The 27,747-nt window shown below is 43.8% G+C and overlaps 1 protein-coding gene across 1 annotated transcript in view; it reads left to right on the top strand.

Moving 5' to 3' along the window:
- Positions 1-27,268, top strand: part of pdia5 (protein disulfide isomerase family A, member 5) — an 80,377-nt gene extending 53,109 nt beyond the window's left edge. The window contains exons 12-17 of the mRNA XM_056290160.1: positions 1,684-1,754; positions 4,444-4,607; positions 5,242-5,372; positions 11,258-11,328; positions 25,017-25,151; positions 25,514-27,268. Coding sequence (XP_056146135.1) covers positions 1,684-1,754; positions 4,444-4,607; positions 5,242-5,372; positions 11,258-11,328; positions 25,017-25,151; positions 25,514-25,594 — 653 coding nt within the window. The 3' untranslated portion in view covers positions 25,595-27,268. The remainder of the gene's footprint in view (positions 1-1,683; positions 1,755-4,443; positions 4,608-5,241; positions 5,373-11,257; positions 11,329-25,016; positions 25,152-25,513) is intronic.
- Positions 27,269-27,747: the final 479 nt, after the last annotated feature.

Here is a 27,747-nt window from a genome sequence, read left to right on the forward strand (position 1 = left end):
GATAACAGAAAACGACTTGTTTATTTGACATTTTGCATGTGTTGTAACAACAAGAATAAAGAGGAAAGCAGGAAGAGTGTTTCTTTTGTCGTGAAACTTTGCGCAGAAATGACTACGGAGCATGTCCATCCATCACTTGTACCAGTAATGTCTCTTTGAAAGAGGTCTCCCCTGGACAGATGGCCTCATTTTATATGTGTTCAGTAGGTATGATGCCTGGGAGGGCATATTTCACTAAAGAGCTGCAAGCAGTTCATAGTAGGAGGAAAAATGGTATCATCCATTATGTTGTACTCTAAATTGTTAAATGTTTTCATAAATTAACTTGATTTAACACAACCTTGGAACTATGCTATCAGTTTCTTTGCCCCCCCCATAGCTAAGATAGGCTAGCTTCTCATGAATAATTTCCTTCCTTTCTTTCTTCCTCCCTTCCTTCCTTCCTCCCTCCTTCTGCCCTTCCTTCCTCCTTTCCTAAATCCCTTCCTTCCTTCCTCCTAATAGATAAGCTAGGTTAGCTTATCATGAATCATACCCTTCCTCCCTTTCTTTCTTTCTTTCTTTCTTTCTTCCTTCCTTCCCTCCTTCCTTCATTCCTTCCTAAATGCATTCCCTCCTCCTTATAGATAAGCTAGGCTAGCTCATTATGAATCATTTCCTTCATTACTCCCTTCCTTCCTCCTTTCCTTTCTTCCTTTCCTTTCCTCCTTCCTTCCTTCCTCCCTTCTTTAATTACTTCCTTCCTTCCTTAATTCCTTCCACCCTCCCTCCCTTCCTTAATTCCTTCCTTCCTCCCTCCCTTCCTTCCTTCCTTCCTTCCTTCCTTCCTCCCCCCACTTTCCTGGGCTATGAGTTGCTTCATATCTAAAAACGTTTATTAATCTTTCACTGCTTTGCTCATGCAGTATTAATCGGAAACCTCAAACACAGCATTTATTCATGACTGTGGGAGCAACCTGGTTGACAAGCACATTTTTGGACATGTGTGGGGACTCGGAACGCTCTGGCTTTGCTCTTCAGATAAATGTAGAAATATGTAGGACATACAGAAAATACTACAAGCAACAGTCCAATTGCTTTATTAAAAGCCAAAGAGGGTTTTTTTCTGCTGAGGTTGGCTTTTAATGCTCTAATTTAATTCTTACTGTTTGGATTTTTATAGATGTACTGTTGGAGCTTAGGTCCTTTGTGAGGAGTCCCTGTCTCTCTCTGACTCTCACAATCTATGTCTCTCTCTCTCTCATTTTACTCTCCTTTCTTGGCCTCACTTACACTTTCTCAGACACACACCCATGCCTAAGAGTTACACATGCATTGACTGATCAGACATGACTAAACCATCTGGGCAAACATAACATGAGAAATGTCCTCTTTCTTTCCACTATCTAATTTATTGCCTCAGCCCTTCTATAGAGATGGCAAAAACCACTTCATTACGAGTCAAGAGACCCTGCTGTAAACTGTCTGACTATAAAAGTTGCATTGTTGCACCATCACCTTTTTGTGAAAAGCTTGACCCATGGCAGGAGGAAACCAGAGATTTTTTTTACCCGAGAAAGTGCTTTTGTGCGAAGACCAAACCTTTCCTTTTTAAGCACAATACATTTAGTCATACATTTGTGTGTTTTGCATGAGTGAAAGCCTGAGCTCACATACTATGTTTGTGTTTGTCTCATCCTACAGGGTGTGGCCACTGTAAGAAGATGAAGCCAGAGTATGATGAAGCCGCTGAAATACTAAATAAGGGCACAGACGTAAGTTGCATGATTTTGTGTATGCAGTCCAACTTTCTTATTTCAATGTGTGTTCATGTTTGCAGTGTTGACATATTTTTGCACGCCTATGTTTCCCATGCATGAACATGTGCAAGCATAGCTGTGTAAAGGGTTGAGCATCTTTGATATATGCATGCACTCACATGCACACAGAAGACTGTCCTGGTGTGAAGTAGTGCTGTGATATGTTTGGTGTCAACTCCAAATCATAATTATCACACCACTTTTGGCAACAGGGCTCCTCGCTATTGCTGAGGACAAGCCACTCAGCCTGTCCTTCATTTCAACTCCTAATGTGTTTCTGATTAGTCGGGTGGATACCTCACCTCTCCCCCATCCTTTCCTCTTTGGTAATCTTGTGCTTGTTTGCCAAGGACAAAGCTTATAAAACTCAGCCTTGTGATGGCAGGTATTATCTCATCTGCGAACATCATCCCCCAACCCCCCCATCCCCGGCCTGAGGCTTGGGCTTGCTCCTTGTGGCTTCATACCCTGCACCAGAGATCAATGGCAAGAGCCTAGCAATTATCTAGTGTGGATGTACCAGAGCGTTTTTGTCACCCTGAGCCCATAAGTCCTGTGAAATCATTTATTTTCTCTCCTCTAGATTCTTATTTAAACAGACCATTTACTTGCACAAACAGGTGCAAGTAAATGGAAAGTAAAGTCAGCCGGAAGGCAAAGCTCTCAATTTACCAGTCAGTCTTCGTTCCAACCCTCACCTAAGGTTGTGAGCTTTGGGTAGTGACCGAAAGGGTGAGATCACGGATACAAGCGGCTGAAATGAGTTTCCTCCACAGGGGATCAAGGCTCAGCCTTAGAGATAGGGTGAGGAGTTCAGACATCCGGAGGGAGCTTGGAGTTGAGCCGCTGCTCCTTCGCATCAAAAGGAGCCAGTTGAGGTGGTTCAGGCATCTGATTAGGGTGCCTCCTTGGCGCCTTCCTTTGGAGGTTTTCCAGGCACGTCCAACTGGGAGGAGACCCTGAGGTAGACCCAGAATTTGCTGGAGGGACTACATGTCCAATCTGGCCTAGTATAGATCGTTCTCACAGCATTGAGGAAGTAGTTTCATTGGCACAATGTAACAGGTACTTCAGTGGGATTTACAACAATTTGCCTAATAACTTGTCTTTGAAGTCATGCTTTTGACAAATCATAGACAATTCATAGACAGCATACAATGAACAAGATATGCATTCTGAAGTCAAATCCAACATCAAGTCCAAGGCGTAGATGTAAGAATAGACCAGTATTGAGTGAGGTTGCGATACCTCAAAAAAGAGGCGAAAAATCCATACATTGGTTGACTTACGAGCAATTTGATGTTTGTAATCAAACTGTATACTGTCTTATTCGGGTGGGCAGGGGACAATGTCTGCAAGTGATATCCAAGCATGTACCATGGGGGGGGGCATGAATACATGGTACACCAGCTAATTTCACTCATGAGTCCGTCATGAGTGTGCTAGAGAAGAGAAATCAGCTGGAGTGGTGTTGGGTTGGAATGAAATCGTGCATACACATGACTCTCCTTGGCCACAGCAGGCGATGTTGTGGAGAGAGTTTGGTGACGACATGCCCTCCTGCACTCTCAGATCCTCTTCTGCTCTCCAACTCACTACACCATCGGCCCACTGACTACCATGGGGTCTAGAGCCTTCAGTCATTCTAACCCCCGTCTCCCACAAGACATTCACAACATTGACTCTCTTTCAACCTTCAAATCCCATCTCAAAATGTACCTTTTCAAACTGGCATATTTTGTCTGATCCATGCTTCATTGAGTTTTGTGCAGATGATAATTTTATACTTATCTGTTGTATTAACTTTTTATGGTCTACTCTGCTTTGTTTTGACTTTATGCTGTCTGATACAATGCTGCTTGTTTTTTACTGCTCTGTAGGGTGTCATTGAGTGCTCTGAAAGGCGCCCACAAATAAAATGTATTATTATTATTATTATTATTATCATTATGAAAGTGTTGGCTCATTGTTTAAATTCCAAGTGGAGGTTCCATCTAAATGTATTCACATAGACTTTAGACTATAAAAGTACAAGTGAACATATACAGTAGGCTTGTTCAATTGCAACAGCTTAACAATTTGTTCTGGTATTTAAAGTATTTCTGCCTGTGATTTCCCCTCTTTAATGCAAGCAAGCTTCCATTTTTTTAATTGAGTTATTTAATTTAAATTAACTTTAGTAATCTACTTGCTACAATGGAAATTTGTCATTTTACTGCCTTTTGCAAGTTGCCCATGCAGTATTAAATGACCTGCACATGATGGCCCTTCTCATAGCTAATAAAACCCAGTATTTTTATATAACCAATGGTGCCTGATGCCAATAACAGCATTCATTGACTCATAAACAGTGTGAAGCTGTAAGACTGGCTATGACTAAATTTACAATGCGTGTTCTAATACAATGCCTGGATAATAGAGATAAGCCCACAAGGAGGGTATTAAATGCATCTTATTTTATTAAATGTTTTCACAATTAAGACAAATGCACATCTCTAATAAAAGACATTTTTGTGTATTTCTAATGAATCATACATTTGATTAACTACCCGCCTTGATATACTGTCAAGCTGATATTTTTAAAGGCTATATTAAGTGCACAGTCCTGATTCCCTCATGGTTTGATATCCTCTTTCCTCCACAGAGTCCAGGTGTGTTGGTGGCAGTGGATGCCACAATACACAAGGCAGTGGGCGAACGCTTCAAGATCTCCGGTTTCCCTACTGTCAAGTATTTTGAGAAGGGCGAGGAGAAGTTCACGCTGCCCCAGCTCCGAAGCAAGGACAAGATAATTGAGTTTATGCACAAGTTAGTCACACTCTTGACATGCTGCTCAGTCCACCCCTGATCCCTGGCCAGCGGTACCTAGACAGGATTACCGTATCTCAGAAACAAACAGATTTAAACTCTGGTACACTCCAAAGCTGAGCTGTGTTTTATTTAGAACCCACTTATATTTCACTGAGCTCATCCCCTGACACTTTGCCCTCCCCTTTAAACATAATCACTGATGTGTAGATGTAATTAGCAATCAAGGTGACCTCCACTAACCTATCGGTATAATAGACTGACCTAGGAAAGGTTATTGAAAAAGGTAATGGACCTTTGATGACTTGTGTATGGCCTTAGCCATTACTGGTTCCATAAGGGCAGACAAGATGTATGCCAGAGCCATTTTTCACAAGGCAGAAATCTTGCAGTAACTGAGGAAAGAAAGTGGCTAAGTGGATCTGTTTCACTATCTCTGTGTAATACACATTCACATCATTTCCCTCTTTCTGTTCACTCATTGAAAAAAAAACTCCAAATGCAAAGGTGATAGAAATATTCTAAAAGGCATTCTTTTTACTTTTCTGCCAAGTAGTATATACAAAATACTTAAATATATATTTCTATAAAATGTAAGACTCCTTCATGATTCATCCCTCCTGCAACTGTCTAGTCCCCAGGCGCCCCCTACGCCAGAGCAGTCGTGGGAGGACAAACCTTCCAGTGTCAGCCATCTTGGATCCGAGGATTTCCGAGAGGCTTTGAAGAAGAAGAAACATGCCCTGGTCATGTTCTATGCTCCCTGTAAGAATGATGTCAATACCAATTCCGCTTTGTTCCCCTTGTGATACAACAGCATGATATTTAAACCTATCTGTTCTTTTGCCAGTATTACAATCTCCTTACAACTTGATAATGTGAGGTTTTGGACCAGTAAAGCTTAACCTGATTGATACCATGCAAACTAGGTCAAAATCACCCCTCAAATAGTACTTAGTACCACTCATTTCCATTTGAATTCCTGAGGTTGACTGCTTTGATAAGCCCAAGCCCAAGCTCTCTTGCACATGGTTTTGGTCATATCCTGGGTTTATGTAATAAACCAACGTTTGCATGTAACTTTCAGTTGCCTGCCAAGCGCGTCATCACACTATATGTGAACCCCACCTAATCCACCGGGAGGCAATGAGAAATGACTCAACTAACTGAGAATAGCTTTCAGCCAGCTGAAAAAGTAAACCCTACCAAAACACAGTTCCACCTAGTACTACTATGACGTTCAACATCTGCGATCAAAGAAACATAAACACACAGAGCCTGAAATATATATATACAGAGAGAAAGTACATTCTCATTTTATCCATATTCCGACTCCATCACTCACAACTGTCATCAGCCATACTCTTTCAGCCAAGTCTGCTCTCTCCGTGTCTGATGAAGCCTTCAAAGAGAGAGCCGGGAGCTCTAACCCTCCCTCGTCCCTGGTGTCAGGTCCTTTTGGTGCTCCCTTCAACAAAGAGATGCTCCAAATGCACACCGGCCAATAACAAGCTGCTCCTCTCTGTTCCCTTCTATGACCCCCCCCCCCCCCAGTCCCTGTGATGGGCATTAATGTATTAGTTAATTTGCTCAGAAGAAACTGTTAGCAAAGGTGTGGTGGCTGGAGAAGAACTTCAGAAACATATTTTTAATTTCTGAAAGTGTAAGGGGGGGGTGCTTGGGCAGTATTGATTTCCAATCCAGATCTGTAGAACTCAAGTTAATTCTCATCGCCCCTTAAATGTCTCAGTGAGCCCCTTCGTGTCTCACTGTCTCTTTCCTATACCCTCTGAAATTGTTTCTTTGTGTACACATTAAATGACAGCATGGCCTAAAGAACTGATTAGAAAATTGCTGTCAGCTATACAATGTTTATGACTGGCATTAACTTAAAAAAGAACAAATATTGAATTCCCTGATTTAATCTTGACAGGGTGGCACGGTGGCACAGTGGTTAGCGCAGTCGCCTCACAGCAAGAAGGTCCTGGGTTCGAGCCCCAGGGTAGTCCAACTTGGGGGTCGTCCCGGGTCGTCCTCTGTGTGGAGTTTGCATGTTGTCCCTGTGTCTGTGTGGGTTTCCTCCGGGTGCTCTGGTTTCCTCCCACAGTCCAAAGACATGTAGGTCAGGTGAATCGGCCATACTAAATTGTCCCTAGGTGTGTGTGTGTGTCTGTCCTGTGATGACCTGGTGGCCTGTCCAGGGTGTGTCCCCGCCTGCCGCCCAGTGACTGCTGGGATAGGCTCCAGCGACCCTGAGAGCAGGATAAGTGGTGTGGATAATGGATGGATGGAATTACTGAGTGCATTAAATGTTAACAGAAGCTGCATTTACAAAACCTGGTTCATCCATTCATGTTGCGTGCATATACCAGTGTCCCATGATCCTCTAGGAGGACTAGCAGAAGAATCACAGCTGGTCGAGTTGTTAAACTCTTCTTTCTTCCTTTCCCCTGTTCTCTCTCTCGTCCCCCCCCCCCCGTCCCCCAATAGTCACGTGAAAGGGAAGTGGAAATGACAGAGCAGGCTTTCTTTCAACTGGCAGAGAGGAGGAATGAGAGCGGCAGATCTCATTATGAACAACAGACGTGTGTGCCCTTTAGCAACTTTTAAGCAGCTTAGTAGACAGGAGATTAGTGAGATGTGAAAGCAGAAATCTTCCTGTATGTCGGCTCGCAATCATTTCAGGTCCTGCGCTTTATTCATTTACCCCATTCCTCTGAGCGGGACCAAGTAGGCTTTAGTTTGAACTTAAAATGTTGGGAATGACCTGCATGGTCATTTTGCTCTTTTCACATGGGGAAAAAAAAAACATGACAAATGCCTCTGCCATTTGACATTTATTTTTGCTCGGAAGACAGAGCACTTAAAGGTTGATGTAGGAAATTGCTGGCAATTTATTGCCAGAAGTGAAAGGGTACTTCAGCATGAAATGGTTTTTTTGAGCTTTGGTGAATGCACGGTGAGGTAGCGGGGAGCCAAATGGTTAGTTGCAGAGTTGTTTTTTTCTCAGCTATAAATGCAATGCAGGTAGTGCCATTTGTGCACGTTTGGATGTGTGTGTGTTGGTGTGTGCGTATGCGCGCGCACACGTGCATGTGGATTGGCTCAAGGGAGTGCACAAAACTGTGGTTACTCGTGCAACATTAAAAAGACTCAACTTTAACTGCAGGCACCGTTTATCAAGGTAATGGGAGCTTATAAAATCCCAACATGCAGAGCGAGACCATTATAATAATGCTGTTAAAGACATGGGAGAGAGAGAGAGAGAGAGAGAAACCCCACGCTTCCCTCATTTACCTGACGTAACACCCATAATAATAATAATAATAATAACGGTAAGAATACATTTTATTAATAGAACACTTTTCAGAGTACTGAAAGACACTTTGCTTTTATGTTAAAATGAACATAAAAACAATGCACCAAAAACACAAAACACGCAACATTAATCACACATTAAAATCAATTCGGAAAAGGTGGGTTTTGATTAATCATTTGAGCATGGACAGATCGGTGCAGTTTATGATGTGTTTCGGGAGTTCCAAAGGGAGGGGGGCAGCTACAGAGAAGGCTCTGTCACCCCAGGTCCAGTGCTTGCTCCTGTGTGGTGGAGACAGGAGGCTGGCATTGGAGGAGCGAAGGCTGCGGGAAGGAGTATGGTAGTGGAGCAGGTCGGTGAGGTAGGAGGGGGCCTGGTTCTGCAGGGCTTTGTGAGTGAGGAGGAGGGCTTTTTCCCCCCTCCCTTTTTTCTCTCCAATTGTATCCGGCCAATACCCCAGTCTTCCAAGCTCTCTCGGTCGCTGCTCCACCGTGCTGAACCAGGGAGGGCTGCAGACTACCATTCCGATACATGTGGAGTCCTCAGCTGCTTCTTTCACCTGACAGTAAGGAGTTTCACCAGGGGGACGTAGCGCGTGGGAGGATCACACTATTCCCCCCAGGTCCCCCTCCCCCCTGAACAGGCGCCCCAACCAACCAGAGGAGGCGCTAGTGCAGCGACCAGGACACATAACCACATCTGGCTTCCCACCCGCAGACACAGCCAATTGTAATTGTGTCCGTAGGGACGCCCGACCAAGCCGGAGGTAACACGGTGATTTGAACTGGTGATCCCCGTGTTGGTAGGCAATGGAATAGACCGCTATGTTACCCGGACACCGAGGAGAAGGACTTTGAATTTAATCTGTTGTGGGACAGGGAGCCAGTGGAGGTTCTGGAGAACAGGGGTGATGTGGTCACGGGAGCAGGACAGGGTGAGCAGCAGAGTTCTTGATGTACATGAGTTTGTTTAGAACTTTTGATGATGAGCTGTAAAGAATTGTGTTGAAATAGTAAATTCTGGATGCAATAAAAGCATAGATCAAAGTTTCAGCAGCAGAGAAGGAAAGTGATGAGCAAGAGAGGCAGTTGGTCAGAGTGGCGTGAGTTGCAGTGATGATGGATTTAGCGGAGATGTAGAGCTTGACATCATTGGTGTAGCAGTGGAAGTGGAGACGATGATGATGTATGATGTTACCAAGGGGGAGCATGTAAAGGATGAAGAGGAGAAGACCAAGCACTGAACCCTGGGGGTCGCCTTGGGACAGAGGAACAGTGGAGGAGGTGCAGTTGTTGATGCTGATGAACTGTCTTTGTGAGATATGATTTTAGACAGGAGAGGGCTGTACCTGTGATGTTGAGGGAGGATTCGAGGCATGAGAAGAATTGTGTGGTAGATGGTCTTGAAAGCTCCGGTGAGGTTGAGGAGGATGAGAAGGCTAAGGTGGCCAGAATCTGAAGAGAGGAGGAGGCCAATGGATACTTTAAAGAGGGCTGTTTCTGTGCTGTGAGCGGAAGCCAGATCGAAATGGTTCGAACGGGTCTTTGGAGATGAGGTGAGCTTTGAGTTGGGAGGCAACAACACATTTTTGACAGAAAGGGGAGATTGGAGATGGGCCAGAAATTGCTCATGATATCAGAGTTGAGTCTGGTTTTTTGAGGATGGGGGTGACAGCAGCTGTTTTAAGTGTATGGGGGACTGAACCAGAGCTGAAGGAGGAGTTCTGCGATGAGTCAGGAGATAGCTGGGAGACGGTCCTTAACAAGATTGGATGGGATGGGATCCAGAAAGCAAGTGGAGCCTCTCACTTCTGCCGTAAGATTTGACAGTGCCATTTGGGACACGAGAGAACTTTGACAGGGGATGAGTGGTAAAGGGGGGGAGCAGGAGGTGGATAGGGTGGGAGAAGTGGTCAGGTTGATGGTGTCAATTTTAGTGTGACACCAAGAGTTGCACTTTACACTGTGAAGGAGGCATTGTCACTAGATTTGAGAGCTTTGTTTATTGTGGAAAAGAGAGCCTTTGGGTTGGTGGCGCCAGAGTGTATGAGGTGTGAGTAGTAGATGGACCGGGCTGTGACGAGAGTGTCTTTGTATTGTTGGAGGCAGTCTGTGAAGGCTTTGAGATGCACTGTTAAACCAGTTTTCTTGCAAAGTCTTTCGAGTTGGCACACATGGGACTTCATTTGATGAAGTTCAAGAGTACAGCAGGGGGCTGAGCGTGTGAATGAGATTTTTTTGGTTTTGATGGGGGCCAGCTGATCAAGACAGGAGAAGAGTGTGTCATTATAATAATTGACAAGATCAGAGGGATTATCAGACAGCAGGGGAGAGGAGGCAGACATCTTACTGGCAAGAGAGGCTGAAAGAGCAGCAGGGGAGATAGATTTGAGGTTTCTGAAGGATATTTTGCATTTGACTTTTGTGATGGGAATGGAGATGTATATGTCCATGGCGTGAAACAAGTCCGAACAAGAAAGGCAGTTCAGTGTCGTAACATTTAATATCCAGGGGACCTGATGCTCTATGGCTGTATACTGTCCTCCAAAGCCTCCTGATTTGAGTTGCCTCATCCGGGAGGACGAGCATCAAACAATGGTGGTTGTTTACATTGAGCAGGCAGGATCTGTTGTAACGGTCTCCCACACTCAGATAATACCGGCTTGGATGCTGGAATAATTTAGATTAGGTTAAAGCGACCATGTTACTGAGGTTAGAAGCAGGGGGCCCCCATGACAGATGTTGCACCAATTTCTAAAACTGAGACAATAATAAATCCATGAGGCTCAATAGTAAATTCTGCCGTCACAGAACCCCCACCGCCGCCAAAACCCTCCTCGGCATTTAACAGACATTTACTCGTCCACACTGCACTGCACGGCGGGACGTGGGTGTGGCACCACTCGCCCAATTGTGTGCATGCGGTCTCATGGTGCAAATGATATAGAGAACATAGGATATGGATGGCCACTTTAGGGGAAAGCACCGAGTACATTTTATTTACGACTCAAATAAAAAGGTTTATCGCATCTCGTAAATACAAGTGAGCCGTCCTTAATGAGGGGTAATAATGTCCTGTAAGGAAAGAGTCGATTGTTATAGGGGCCGTGTGTGTGTGTGTGTGTGTGTGTGTGTGTGTGATGAAGAAAGTAAATGATAAATGGCCCTGATTGTGTACGAGTTTTTGTTTTAGTAGTTTAGTGTTTATGTTATACACTTGCCCCCCATGTAAAGGAAAATATAGCTTTGAGTGAGTAGCTATAGGTCATGCTGCATTACGTCAAAAGAACTGTAATGAAATAATGAGCGGCCTGTGTTGTCTCCTATTACAGGGTGTCCTCACTGTAAGAACGCCGTCCCCCACTTCACTGCAGCTTCAGACCTCTTCAAAGAGGACCGCAAGGTTAGCGCTTCTCTCTTCTCTCTTGTCTACTTCTACTCTTTTGGCTTCTTTTGTTCGACCATTTCTTTCTCGGTTTCCTTTTCCCTCTCTGCCACTCTCTTTATCTCTTACATTTACTCACAGGCTGGCCTCGGAAACAATAGCATGTTTTACATTCTAATGTCTAAAAATATCCTGGTGTGATTATCGTTGTAAAAATATTAAAGTCGAGCTCTTCCCGTTCCTTCTGCCGCCTCTTGTTATTCCCACCCACATGTTTGTAGGGAATTTGACCAGCTTGCATAATAAGCCCATGCTGTCTTATCAGATCTACTGCACTCTAGAGGCTTTTTGGGGTTGCTGGAGGTTCATAGAATCACAACAGGACACTCACTCATCCTCATCCTCCATTATCTCTACTCCCTCCCATTGCTTTTCCCTCAGGACCCGCGTCCCAACACCCCTGCTCCCACTCCGACTCATTCGCTTTTAAAACCCCACCGGCTCCAGGATCTCACTCTTTCCAAACCGCCAATACCCTCCCTTTACTGCGTGACTCACACGCTTGCATGCATGCAGATTTGGAAAAATGTCCGGGCACGTGTCTGGCAACACCCAGCGCTGACATTTATCATCTCTAAAATGACACCATCTACAAAAACAAAGATGTTAAATTGTGCATGCCGTTTATTTCCAAGATGCATCATAGCGCATAATGTCAAGTGCTTGTAATCTTCCCTGTGGCTCTCCAACATTTTGGCTCGCTTGTTTTGATTGGATTTCTTTTCTGAAATCGGTCTCAGATGGTGCGGATTTGTGATGTTTGCTCAAAAACCTTTGTTTATATTAGGAAGGCAATCTTGAGCATCTTTTTCTGATAGCATTAGCACAACATGACTAACGGTAAGGATGTCTTTCATGCCGAGAAGTGCTCAGCCCACGCTTTAGATCTATTTTAGCAGAGAATTAGCAGTTTGCTGGCGAACAAAGCCCTGTCATCGGTGTTGCCTGCCCCATCCCTACACTGAAATGAGGAGAGTGTTGTCTGTAGGTGGATGCGTTGTTCTTGAGTTGCTAAAAAAAGACCGTGTCCAGCCTTCAGCCCGACTCTTTAATAGAGTTGAAAAATGCCTTTGTTTGTCTCTTCAGGCTTGAAGAAAATATGCAAAAACGCCCTCAGCAGGGTGTCTGGGTGTCGTAGCGGTCTATTCCGTTGCCTACCAACACAGGGATTGCCGGTTCGAGTCCCTGTGTTACCTCCGGCTTGGTCGGGCGTCCCTACAGACACAATTGGCCGTGTCTGCACGTGGAAAGCCGGATGTGGGTATGTGTCCTGGTCACTGCATTAGCACCTCCTCTGGTCGGTCAGGGTGCCTGTTGGGGGGAGGGGACTGGGGGGAATAGCATGATCCTCCCATGCACTACGTCCCCCTGGTGAAACCCCTCACTGTCAGGTGAAAAGAAGCGGCTGGTGACTCCACATGTATCGGGGGAGGTATGTTGTAGTCTACAGCCCTCCCCGGATAAGCAGAGGGGGTGGAGCAGCAACTAGGACGGCTCGGAGAGCAGGGTGATTGGCCAGGTGCAATGGGGGAGAAAAAGGGAGGAAATTCCCCCCAAAAAAAAAAACGACACTAAAAAAAAAAAAACTGCCGTTAGCTATCGATGTGTGAGCTCCACAATCAAACTTGGACTCCGACTCCTAGCAGATGAGTCGACATGGTGACGGAGTAAACAATGAAGGCTGTGTGGACCTACTAATGATGAAGCCTGAACAAGCCAGAGAACTAATTTACCATCATTTATAAATAAGGTTACATGCGTTTCAGATCTCCTTAGCCTCCCTACTTTTGTCTTTCATCTCATCCTCTTCTCAGCCAGTAAAGGTGTGAAATTGTAGTGTTTGAACTGCACTGAATTTGAGAGCCAGTCACGGATTTACTTATCCAACCTCAGTATAAAGCTTGGCCCCAGTGTATTGGGCTCGGCTCGTGTGGATCAAAAGTGTATTAGCTGGCTTCGTTTTGTTTGCCAAAGTCAAATACAACAAACTTAGCCCTTGCTTTGAGGACGCCCTGCTTAAAACTTAAGATCCTGTACTGTATTACTGCAGAGTATCTTTGCACAGCGTTCGTTGTGAGCTCTGATTTTATTTTTGCTTGATTGTGGGTAGTAGCAAATAAAGGCGAGCATTATCTCGAGTTCCATCCATCCATTATTCAAACCACTTACCCTGCTCTCAGGGTCGCGGGGACACTGGAGCCTATCCCAGCAGTCATTGGCCGGCAGGCGGGGAGACACCCTGGACAGGCCGCCAGGCCATCACAGGGCCGACTAGGGCTGGGCGGTACATCGACTTTTTACGTTATATTGATATATTTTCAAACAAGGTATAGGATGAGACAGTACCATTTATATCAATATAGTTTGATGTTGTGTTAAAATACACAACCTGTTTCTTAACACTACAACGACCGGGATTTCACTCCTACCTAAAACGACCATGGGCGGTCAAAATGATGGCCAGTTTTTAAACTATTTTCTGTCAAGATAAATACCCAATTGAGATATTAATGCATTGTATATGTTAGTATGTCTGTTAGGAAACGACAGACACCAAAATTCACATTTTAACAACTTTTAATACTATTTTTCAAGCAATTTAAAATGGCTGCTGCCCAACGGCTGTAAATAGTGCAATCCCTCGGTGGTAGTCATGGTGCGTCTGTAATGACGTCTGTAACCATACATGTTGGCAATAATCAAAAATCAAGTTTCGACTATTTCTCTGCACTGGAGAATGCTAATGTGTTTCTAGGACAGAGCCATGAACTTCACAAAGGAAATGATGTGACCAACACACGTCATAAATAGTGACATGACGCGCACGATCACATGCAAATTACGAGTGGTCATTTTGACCGCTCATGGTCATTTTAGATAGATCTTATCATAACTTTTTGTGTGCAGTTGTTCTAAAACTCATCTTAGATGCAAATATATGCAATTTTAGGAGAATTCAGGGAGCAGCAGGTCTGTATCTTTTTTTTTCCACAAAGTTATTAAACTTTGAAAATCCAAAACGGTCAGTTTGCATTCTCAGAGATAGGCCTTTTTTTATTTAATATAGGCTATTTATTTTAGATACATTTTCATTTACATGCTGACATATTGTGCAGCTGTATATTTTAAAACGGAGAAGGAAACCCTGTCTTTACATTTTATTTTGATCTGTTGTAATAAAAGTGCTTGTGACATCTCACACACGGCTTTGACTTACAACTGAACATTTAGCCCACTTCGTAGAAAATACCGAGATATATATCGTGTATCACCATTCAGCCTAAAAATACAGAGATATAATTTTTGGTCCATATTGCCCAGCCCTAGGGCCGACATACACACACACACCTAGGGATAGTTTAGTACGGCCGAGTCACCTGATCTACATGTCTTTGGACTGTGGAAGGAAACCGGAGCACCCGGAGGAAACCCATGCAGACACGGGGAGAATATGCAAACTCCACACAGAGGACGACCCCCAAGGTTGGACTACCCCAGGGATCGAACCCAGGACCTTCTTGCTGTGAGGCGACCGCACTAACCACTGCGCCACCCTTATCTCGAGTGGTTTGGTTCAAATAGCTGTCAAAACTTGTTGAAATGAAAAACTCTGCATTATGGTAAAGCTTTCATTCAAATAAAGTGATAGTGCAATGTGAATTAGCTCATTGGCCTCGTTACCCTCCTGATTAAATTCACTGAACTAAAATAAGGAGATCTGAGTTAGCATGTGTGTTTACCTACCCTGGTATATTATACATACACTATATTATTAATAGCTAGGAGCTTCATTGTCAAGAACATTGTGATTAAAGACTAGTATTAATTAATTTAGTATTAGTATTAATTAATTTATTAATTAATTGGTATTAACTAGTATTAATGAATTAGTATTGATTAAGTAAGAGATTAGTATTTTCTATTTATATTCAAATTGTAGGAATGTTATCTGTACTTATCAGTTTGAGTTCGGTTCCGCATTTGCATTTGAACGATGTAGTCCAAACTTTGTCCAACTTAAAAGGTGAAGTGCATCTCCTCCAAAATGAGACTTGGATCACTGAAATAACACAGGGCCCTCTATCTCTTCAAAACAGATCGATATTGGAATGGGCCGCACACCTTTGGAAAAACAATCTCTGTACAACTTAATTTTCTGCTGTCAGCTCGCAGTATCTGTGATTGATTAAACTCAGAGATGAGCACGGGAATGGAGTGGGTAATCGTAGTCTCATTATTATGCATTAAAATTAATAGTATACGCCGTGTATCTCAAACTTCACACAGGTTTGATAGGGGATGGAAGTAATATTTGGTAGAAAACTACCACATGATTTCAGGTATGTAAATAGTAGCACATCATTTGCACAGTAAATTTCTGTTTACTATGTTTCTGTTTCAAGATGAAAACTTAAGTGGTATCAAATATGCACATATGGCTGCATAGACCATGACATTACCCCAGCATTTGGAGCACACCAAAGTCTACTTTAAAACAACTTAGAAAGAGACTACTGAATAACGCTGTTTCCTCTGTAGTGTCCATTTGCCATTGTGATCCTCAGAAAAAATGTGTTCTCTCCCTGTTAAAGTTCTGATGTGTTGCAAAATTCCTCCATGGTGCCGACACAAACTATATACACTCACCGGCCACTTTATTAGGCACACCTGTCCAACTGCTCGTTAATGCAAATTTCTAATCAGCCAATCACATGGCAGCAACTCAATGCATTTAGGCATGTAGACATGGTCAAGACGATCTGCTGCAGTTCAAACCGAGCATCAGAATGGGGAAGAAAGGTGATTTAAGTGACTTTGAACGTGGCATGGTTGTTGGTGCCAGACGGGCTGGTCTGAGTATTTCAGAAACTGCTGATCTACTGGGATTTTCACGCACAGCCATCTCTAGGGTTTACAGAGAATGGTCCGAAAAAGAGAAAATATCCAGTGAGCGGCAGTTCTGTGGGCGAAAATACCTTGTTGATGCCAGAGGTCAGAGGAGAATGGCCAGACTGGTTCGACCTGATAGAAAGGCAACAGTAACTCAAATAACCACTCATTACAACCGAGGTATGCAGAAGAGCATCTCTGAACGCACAACACGTCGAACCTTGAGGCAGATGGGCTACAGCAGCAGAAGACCACACCGGGTGCCACTCCTGTCAGCTAAGAACAGGAAACTGAGGCTACAATTCGCACAGGCTCACCAAAATTGGACAATAGAAGAATGGAAAAACGTTGCCTGGTCTGATGAGTCTCGATTTCTGCTGCGACATTAGGATGGTAGGGTCAGAATTTGGCATCAACAACATGAAAGCATGGATCCATCCTGCCTTGATCAACGGTTCAGGCTGGTGGTGGTGGTGTAATGGTGTGGGGGATATTTTCTTGGCACACTTTGGGCCCCTTAGTACGAATTGAGCATCGTGTCAACGCCACAGCCTACCTGAGTATTGTTGCTGACCATGTCCATCCCTTTATGACCACAGTGTTCCCATCTTCTGATGGCTACTTCCAGCAGGATAACGCGCCATGTCATAAAGCTCGAATCATCTCAGACTGGTTTCTTGAACATGACAATGAGTTCACTGTACTCAAATGGCCTCCACAGTCACCAGATCTCAATCCAATAGAGCACCTTTGGGATGTGGTGGACCGGGAGATTCGCATCATGGATGTGCAGCCGACAAATCTGCAGCAACTGCGTGATGCTATCATGTCAATATGGACCAAACTCTCTGAGGAATGTTTCCAGTACCTTGTTGAATCTATGCCACAAAGGATTAAGGCAGTTCTGAAGGCAAAAGGGGGTCCAACCCGGTACTAGCAAGGTGTACCTAATAAAGTGGCCAGTGAGTGTATATATGTACAGATACAGGAAAAAAAGTTTTAATGCATAGCAGTACAAGCTTGTTTCATGCGTCGCACACTCATCAGCTGTTGATATTCCGCTCCTCATTAGTTGAGCACTTATAACACCATTGACGGTTTAGGAAAAAAACGCTATATATATATATATATATACACACACACACACACACACACATATATATCCCCCATTTTTCTCCCCAATTGTATCCGGCCAATTACCCAGCTCTTCCGAGCCGTCCTGGTCGCTGCCCCACCCCCTCTGCCGAGCCGGGGAGGGCTGCAGACTACCACATGCCTCCTCCGATACATGTGGAGTCACCAGCCACTTCTTTTCACCTGACAGTGAGGAGTTTCACCGGGGGGACATAGCACGTGGGAGGATCACGCTATTATCCCAAGTCCCCCCCGAACAGGCACCTCGACGGACCAGAGGAGGCGCTAGTGCAGCGACCACGACACATAGCCACATCTGGCTTCCCACCTGCAGACACAGCCAATTGTATCTGTTGGGACGCCCGACCAAGCCAGTGGTAACACGGGGATTCGAACCAGCAATCGGTTGGTAAGCAACGAAATAGACCGCTACGCTACCCGGGTGCCGACACAAACTTAAGGCCAAAACTTAACGACTAGGGATCCATCTCACAATGTGCAAGGACTTATGCTGATGATCAACTTGCAAGTGTTATAGTCACTTAAAATGATTTCTTGTGTATTACCGTAATTGGAACAAGCAGTTTCAGATTGTTGGCTCATGACGAGAGAAAACAGAGATTGCCTGTCAAAGCGTCACATGTTTTGCCACTATAACAAAACTCTTTCTACATCCAACCTCATGGGGAAAATGGACAGTTTGAATGCGTGGGTGGTGGTCAGGGTGGGGGGTGTGGTATTTGATGATTCAGTGTGCAGCGCTTAGTGGCTTGAGAGAGGATGAAATTTGACTTGACCAAAGGGACATGTAATTCAGAGTGAGTGATGTACCAGCGAAGCGGCTTTCACTCTTGTCACCAATCAATGCAATGGTCTTGCGAGATAAATCTTTGTTGTTTGGGGGGGCTTTTTTTCCCTCCTCCCACTGCGGTGTTCTAGTTGAAGTGGTATGTTATCAGTCATTTCATTGTAACCTGGAAACTGGCTGGCTAAATTTGGAAGAGATTGTATTGAGCATGAAAATCGGCCTGCTTGCATAGCACCAAAGCAGCTGGACGCTTGTAAGCACTTACCATGAACAGCCATTTTAAAAATTACTAATATCAAGATGTTTATTATCCGTGGTGCTATTCCTTTTCTTAATGTGTGCTTACCTTATAGAAATTGATCTTGTGATAATACTTTAGTTGCAAGTAGGCTTTGAAAATAAACCATAGTTGGATTGCGTAACATAGTGAAGAAATAATGGAAAGTAGGAGATGAGACCAACACTAAAAATGCCAGGCGTAAATGAGGAATAGAGTTGCAGGAAGATCCACCTTAAAGTGGAGCATACACCAAAAATTCCATTTCATTCCATTATCCAAACCACTTATCCTGCTCTCAGGGTCACGGGGATGCTCGAGCCTATCCCAGCAGTCATTGGGCGGCAGGCGGGGAGACACCCTGGACAGGCCGTCAGGTCATCTCAGGGCCGGCACACATTCACACCTAGGGACAATTTAGTACAGCCGATTCACCTGACCTACATGTCTTTGGACACAGAGAGAGCATGCAAACTCCACACAGAGGATGACCCGGGACGACCCCCGTGGTTGGACTACCCCGGGGCTTGAACTCAGGACCTTATTGCTGTGAGGCGACCGCACTAACCACTGCGCCACCAAACCAAAAATTTAAAACAAAATTATACAACCATTGCACTTGCTTTTGGCTGACCGGCCAGTGGGCCAGCCCTACAAATGCGAATGTCCCTGACTGACTGACTGACTGACTGTCCGACTGACCATGTTAGCGTGACTGACTGAGTAATCATGTTTAGAGTGACTGACTGAATGATAATGGATCAGGTGACAAACAACGTCACTGAAGTTACACGATTGGCATGAGGGAGAGCGCACAGTTGAACCATCCCAAATAACAATCACTCTGACAAAACACTCATTATCGAATTCACAAAAGGATTGCGCAGCTTTTGTAGCTGCTAAACCTACACAAATAAGACAAAAAGAAACCGTGTAATTCTCAAAGCACCTGCAAAGGGTGAAATGCACCCCTAACTGCACTGCCAAGCAAATACCATCTCGGTGCTCCAGTGCTATTTGCAAGTATTTAAATTAGGTAATATGCATATATTTGATGCAAAGTTGACCCTTTTCTGTGCAAATGAGCCTCATTGCAAAAATGTCCAATTCACAAACACCAGTGCTAATAGCCGCACACAGTTAGTGAAAATTATTAGTGTCTTCAGAGAACTGGTGGTAACTGACACCCAGACTTTCCAGTGATCATGGTGGCAGTGATTGTAGCCAGGCGACAGCATCGTCATGCCAGGCATGCTCGTGAGTGGATATTTCTTTTCTTTTTTTTGCATTTTCCACCTTTATTTGACAGTGACAGTCAAGAGAGAGATGGGAAAGGCAGGGGATGACATGCAGCAAAGGGCCCAGGCTGGATTCGAACCCAGGCCACTGCGGTAACGACTCAGCCTTTATGTGGCACGCGCTCTACCAGGTGACCCACCGGGACGCCCCCCATGAGTGGATATTTAAAAGAATATTACTTTTTGATTTACCTGAGACTGAAATTATTCACAGATACAGGTTGCCAGGTCAAACAATTCTTGCTATACTTGATGACATCAAGGATGATATTGAACCTGCCTACTGTGTTCTTGGTGCAAAGCCACCATTTAAACTTTGCCACATGGATAATTCCAACCAGACACAAAAACAGTGCAAACACGCCATCATTAGTGCAATATCTTTTGTGAATCAGACCTTGAGACGGGACAGATAGCGGTTGCAAGTGATTTACAATTCCTGGTGCTATCAGCAGCCACCATCCATTCTTTGTGAATTTACCTGTCAGTACAGAGTGAGTCTTAGAAAAACTAGAGACATCTGCCGATAGAAACAGATGTAAGAGAGGAGTTAACAGATAATTAGAATAGATATAGGTTCAATTAAATTAAGTTCTCTTTCAAATCAGACATCCAAAGATATAAGTGGAGAGTATTGTTCTTGCAACTGCATTTATAACCCTTTTTTTTTTACTTGAGCGTAGCTTAACCATGTCATGTGATATGATACTTGATGATACTTCAGTACACTTTTAACAACACATATTACTGACACCACTACAGAAAAATTGCAGATGAAAATTTAATATCCAGGAATTCACATTATAGACATTACCACTGACTATCCCTATAACAAACTGGCCACAATTTCTAATATTGACCATACACAGTCAAGCCATATACTAGGTTTTGACCTAGTCTTATTTGAAAAATCATAATAAGACACCTGTGACTGAGCCTGCTAAACTCCTTAGACAAAGCAGGCCAAAGCTTTTGGTGTTTCTTTTGATTATTAAAGGCATGGTCATCTCTGAAACATTCCAGCTCTATTGGTGACTATAGCTATAGTTATCCATGCATAGATCAGACTGCTTTAAAACAAACCCCCTTTCATCTTAACCCACATAGCTGTATATCTTAAGTTAATATGGTAGTGTTGAGTGGCATGTAGTAGCTGTAAAAATTAAGTACACCCCCTTAAAGTTTTATCTTCTTAAACATATTTGGACATATGGATATTTGAGCATCATTTCAACACTATTAACAGATAAAAGTGATTAATCAGGAATCAGGAGCAATTTATTGTCATTTCAATCATGTACTTGCATACACAAAAGAAACAAAATTTTGTTTCTCCCAGCCCGCAGCAGTGCAACACAAAAGATAAAAACATATCAAAAATTTCCCGAAACGACACCACCAAAAACATACAAAAAACAGAGAACAAAGCAAAAAAAAAAAAAAACACAGTTAACAACACAGTCCATTCAGTGCAACACAGTCCAAAAATTCCACTGTCCAGAGAACGAACGCTAGCCAGGATGACTGTCGCAACTACCGGTCTGCATGGGCTAGCAGTTAGCTTAGCCTGCCCTGCTTCCGCGTCCTGTCAGACCACCCTCGATGTTTCCTCTTCGGGTGCAGCTCCGGGCAGGGCCGTGGTTCTTGGGCCCACCGGACCCAGCAGACCAGGCTCCCTCAGCCGATCCAACACTGGCTCTTCCGGCCAGACACCCTCAACACACCTCCCCCACACTCCACACGACGACACATTTGCAGACACAGACAAAAACACTGCACAGTCGATGCTAGGTGAGGCCACCAGACCGAACACGATGACACAAACTTGGACGCAGATGTAGATGTGAACAAAGACACTGCATAGTCGGTACTGGGTGAGGCCGCTGCAAACGTGCATTCGCACATATCTTCCCACACTGATTCTGGTGTGGGAAGATCTATATATAACTTTATTGACAACTGATGATTGCTTATGATAGCTGGCAATGTCAACTGACAGCTGTCAATAAAGTTACCTTTGGGTAACTTTATTGACAGCTGATAATTACTTATGGCATGAAACAGGCTTGTACTGTCTCATAAAGAATTTACTTGAGTCACTGGATTATTTTGCTCCTTATTTGTTGAGCACTTTTCCTACCATTGAGTGTTTCTTTTAATGAAGTTTTATATATATATATATGTATGTGTGTGTGTGTGTGTGTGTGTTTTGGTGTTATTCGTCCGTTGCAGCGACGAGGACCATCTAGTCATCCTGTGATGGATGACTGATGACTTGCACGATGATTAAAGTGAGGAAGAGTTGCGCATCATCAGCCCCACTCTCTCGTCCGAGACCACCTACTACCAGTGGCAAGACTAAGAGAGATGACTGGCAATGGAGACGGATGCAGATTTTTCCTCAGGGTTTCTTCCTGAAGCCTTTCCCGTATACGAGTATACCCGCAAGGCAGTGGAGGTTTAAATCAGAGTTTTCCTTCTCCTAGAAGAACTGCCTGACAAGGCTAACGAGCTTGTCATACTTGCTAAAAGGAATGTGAAGAGGTGCGGTGGCCTCTCACTTCCTGGTGTAGTGATCACCGCAGGTCCATCAGGACCTTAGCATATGGCTGCTCCTATGCAAATGTGTCCGCAGCAGCACCTTCTCATGGTACCTCCTGTTTTCACAAAGTCTGCTGTGGGGGCAACCGGGTCCCCGGCGGTATAATCGGATGGGTCGATTGGACTCGTTAGCCTCGGTTGGCAGCCAATCTAGGAGAATGACAACTCTGATTTCAAACCCGGGGGTGTGTGTGTGTGTGTGTGTGTGTGTGTGTGTGTGTGTGTATGTGTGTGTGTGTATATATATACGTATATGATAACTACATCAGGTTAGTGGTTGTGTCAGGAGGGGCATCTGCCATAAAATTTTGCCAAATCAGTATGCGGCTTGACAAGACCATACCGGATCGGTCAAGGCCCGGGTTGACAACGGCCGCTATTAGTGCTGTGCCCTCACAGGGTACCGATGGAAACTATAAAATCCACTCTGGCAACCTCTGAGAAACAGGGAATATGCTGAAAGAAGAAGAGGATAATGTAATAATACAGAAATAATAGATCATACAGAAAATCGTCCACTATGCTGTTGTTTTTTGTTTTTCTTGCCCTTTTGTATCTGTCTAAGTGGGAGAGTACTGCTGGTGTCATGTGTGGCTGCCGCTTCTCCCTCTCGTAGCCCCCCTTCCTATCCACCCCTGTATGTTTGTGTTATGTTTATCTGTTGTCTTGTTTCACCGCCGTTTATTGTAAAGCGACTTTGAGTGTTAGGAAAGCGCTATATAAGTTTGATTTATTATTACTAATATAATAACTACTATTAATTATTTAATTGATTATTACGAATTATTTGATAACAAGGAAAAATTATACATTGTAGTAATTATACAAATTATACATTTGTAGTCACACATAAATCAACATAAAATACTTTTTCCTTGTGCAGAAAAAAAAAAAGTACACCCCTTAGCTTTAATGGCTGCGTTTGCCTTCTTTGGTTTCTTATATCAACTGGAGGAACTTGTGCCCAGTCTTCCTTGCAGGACTCCTTCAACTGTGTGATTTTTTAAGGAGTTTCTTGCATGTACGGTCCGCCTCAAGTCCCCCCCACAGCATTTCTGTATGATTAATAAGATATGGGCTTTCACTTGCCATCCAACAACCCTCCGTTCCGTCTTTTTGAATCTTTCTTTTGAAGAATTGCTTGAGCCTTTGGGGTCATTGTCAAGTTGCGAGGTCCACTTAAGATTCATCTTCAGCTTTTTGACAGGCAGTCTCACTTTCTCCTGTAGTACTCTCTGGTACAATGTGGAATTCATGGTTAACTCTGTGATGCCAACCTGGCCAGGCCCTCAGGTGGCAAAGCAGGGCCAAGCCATAATGTTTTTGCTTTTGTTTTGTTTGTTTTTCCCTGCTATGCTTTACGGTTGGTATAGCTTCCTTTTGTTTAAAGGCATTTTTTTGTTTTTTTCGCCAAACATTTCTGGCATTGTAGCCAAACGACTCTACCTTTGACTCATCTGTCCAGAGCACATTCTTGTAGTACTCCTGTTCTTCACCCAGTGGTGTCTGGCAAACTCAGTCTTGCTTTGTATTCTTTTTTTGAGAGCAGAGGCTTTCTTCCGTACTTACCGTCCATGTAGGCCGAATTTATGCGATATCTTTCTGATCGTTCAGTCATGCACTTTGACTTGCACTGATGCAAGAGTTGCCTCTAGATCCCTTGATGTTACTCTTGGGTGCTTTGAAACTTTTTTAGGCATCTTCCAGTTAACTCTGGGCTGAATTCTGTGGGATGGCCTTGCCTGGAGAGATTGCAATTGTTATGAAGTTTTGATGTTCTCTTGGACAGTGGAATGATTGACTTTAAATTGCTTGGAAAATTGTTTATTCAAACTCCTCCCCATGGCATCTGGGTAGTGCAGCAGTCTATTCCGTTGCCTACCAACACGGCGATCATCGGTTCGAATCCCTGTGTTACCTCTGGCTTGGTCAGGCGTCCCTACAGACACAATTGGCCGTGTCTGCGGGTGGGAAGCTGGATGAGGGTATTTGTCGTGGTCACTGCACTAGGCACCTCCTCTGGTCGTTTGGGGTGCCTGTGCGGGGGGGAACTGGGGGGACTAGCGTGAGCCTCCCACGTGCTATGTCCCCCTGGTGAAACTCCTCACTGTCAGGTGAAAAGAAGCGGCTGGCGACTCCACATGTATCGGAGGAGGCATGTTGTAGTCTGCAGCCCTCCCCGGCTTGGCAGAGGGGGTGGTCCAGCGACCGGGACGGCTCAGAGAGTGGGGTGATTGGCCAGGTACAATTGGGGAGAAAAAAAAGGGGGGGGGGTTTAATCTGTAATGATATCATAATATTCACCTGCTTTGGTGAGCCTGGCTGTAATTTAGTCTATTTGATGGGATGATAAAAGTTGGGATGTACTAACTGTTTTTGTACACGGGAATCATATTTCTGTTAAATTGAGCAAGTGATTTTTTTACAGTGTTATTTGCTAAATTAATTTACCTTTATCAAGCAATACTGTTGCAATGAAGATCAAATGTCCACACCGTATGCACTAATGTGTCGAAAAAAGAAACTTTTCAGATGTTGTACTCTTTGTTGCAGCATTGTACACGAAGCCTTCAGTGCGATGCCTCTCTATGATTTGGATGATGACACACTGAAAATTATTGGTCTTTTCATTCGTTAGATCATTTATGCTGCTGTGGACTGCACCAAAGGACAAAACCATGAGCTTTGCAAACAGGAAGGGGTGGAAGGCTACCCAACTTTTAACTACTACAACTATGGCAAGTTTGCGGAAAAATATAATGGCGATCGCGGGGTAAGTTAAACAACTGTAATGTGTTTTTGCTGTTCTGCCTTGCCTTTCACTTACTGCACACACCGATAAACTTCTCTGCTGTGATTCCAATCAGTGAATAGTGCAAGTAGGCCTTAATGGGTTTTATATGAGTAAGCAAATTGACCTGGTACTTAATAACACGAATTAGGGTTGGCACCCAATTCGCTTTTATCAGAACGTTATTAGAGCTTCAGTGGGGTTTTTTTTTAACAAGGTCCTAATCTTCTTTGAATAGTCTCCAAAGCACATGCTTGAAGTGTTGAAAGTATAACTACTGTAAAAAGAAATGAGATTTAATCCTTCTCTGATCGTTTCTCTCTCATCTCCCCCGATGGACGCAGGAGGCGGGCTTCATCGGTTTCATGCGCAGCCTGAGAGGACGGGACCAGGAGAAGGTTGGCAGGAGAAAAGAGGAGCTCTAATAGCCGTGGCAGTCGGGGTGGATCTTGTCTTTGCACTGTGACCCTTGATCCTAGCAGGGGCCCGATCGGCACTGACGTGGGGGACTTGATGACCTCAGTGAAAGGCTATTTTTTTATACCATGGTGATTGTTGTTTGTAATAATACCAACAGAGTATCACCAGTCCAACTGAGACCACTTGATACTTATTTTTTTCATGGATATTTTGATGGGGGAAAAAAAACAAATTACACAAACCAAGCAAATGATTCTTTTTTTTAAAACTTTTTTTTCTGCCCAAATACTGTGACTGCATATGTGAAAAGCTACACCCTATACTGTATCTATGCAATACTGGCCCCTGCACAGCCCTGTGGGAGGGTCCGTGACATGATAGAGGCCCATGGCGGTGGGTGGGGGGGTGGTACTGTAGGTACCGTTAGTTAGACCCAGAAGATGCTCCTGCAGCTCACCACAGAAATGAACATCATACCACATGGGTCCTCATCCTGTCCTCTAAACACCCGCTGTCTCTGTAAGACTAATGTGCTGATACAGCTGTAAAACTGACGGCTCCAATGTTTTTATATCAAGCCCTCATGTCAGAAACCCGGAACCATTCCCAGTATTGCTTTGTTAGACTCACAGATCAATAAAACATTTTTTTTAAAAAGCTGTGAAATAGATATTCTCTGATAGAGCCTGAAGACACATCTTGCATTCAAGAAACCGATCTGTCTGCCGTAAACGAAAGGTCTGAGATGATCTTTTTTTTGTTGTCCCAAATGTATTTTTCATTGTGGCGCCCCATTCTGCCGTAAAAAAAAAACCATAAGAAAGGTGATCAAGTTTACAGGAGCAATACTTTGAATGGTTCCAAATTATCATGCTCAATCTTGCTTTTAAAAGGAAATTACAATTTTATGTGTTGCTTAAAACTGTGGCCTTAAGACATGTATGGAAAAAAAAACAACTTGCTGGAATGGATGATGTGATGTGAACCTTTAAAGCATAATATAGGTGGTAAGGGGTCAGAAGACAGGTGCTTCTCCAATCCCCATCAATCATGGACCAGAGTCGAGGGGGAGGGAAGACAATGAATAGGACAACAAATGCCAAAATTCAGTGTATGTTTGATTTCCATGCGCTTAGCTTCAAACAGTGATTGTTAAGAGGTCTGCCGTTTCACCTGCGGAGTCTATGCTTAATATTACCTGTTTACCATGGATCAGGATGAGATGCCCTCAGCCTCTGAGGAAGTTGGGGGGGGGGGTGTCCCTCATTTAACAAAGGCCAAATAAAAGTAGGAATGAGAAATATATATTAGGGCAGATATTGCATGTTGATAATGCGTTGTCCAAGTAGACATACATTTTCCCTCCATCGAATCATGAAATAAATTCACCAACATAGCCCACAACCCTCATTCCAAGGCTCTGTAATTGTACATTACTCAGAAAGATACTGGGATAGTTCAGACCTCTGGTTTACCAAGAGATTCAGGGTATTAGTGCTGTTGAACCTCACGTCTTTATGTCTCCTCATTTCTGGCCCATCTGAACAATACAAATGAGCCTCAAGCATTGTTTGCCTCCATTCGGGAGGAATACCCGCTGAAGTTCACTATTGAAAAGACAACAAATTTGTCTATATTGCCTCAATCTATCCAGGCTGGAATGAGTTGGGTTGGGTTGGGTTGGGTTGGGTTGAGTTGGGTCGGACGGTGTTCTCCCGTACACCCAGGCTTATCCAAAAGGAAGAACTTCACAGTTAATTTACGGTGTAGGAGTCACTAACATCTCCAGACCCTCCCCATCTCTCTTGGAGTCTGGCACCATCATTGAAACAGGGGCCATTATCATTAATGCTGTGTATTTTCAACTCCCAGGCTTAAGCCGCTATAAATATTTAAAGGCTTATCTGTAGCTTAACTTGTGTTTTATTATTCAAGACTTAGGTTCCTTTCATTATGAATAAGGTTCTCAGGGATAGCGAAACACATTTAAAGGGAACTAGTTAGTTTGTGATTTGCATTCCAGCTGGATGTTTTTGAGCCCTCAGATCACCAAAATTAAAGATTGTTTACACTTGTATCCCAAGAAGAACAACACAATTCACTGACACGAGTGGTCCGTTTTACATCTGATGTGCCATATCACTGCAAGATGTGCTGA

This window comes from Lampris incognitus, chromosome 11 (assembly GCF_029633865.1).
Source record: "Lampris incognitus isolate fLamInc1 chromosome 11, fLamInc1.hap2, whole genome shotgun sequence".
Taxonomy (NCBI): domain Eukaryota; kingdom Metazoa; phylum Chordata; class Actinopteri; order Lampriformes; family Lampridae; genus Lampris; species Lampris incognitus.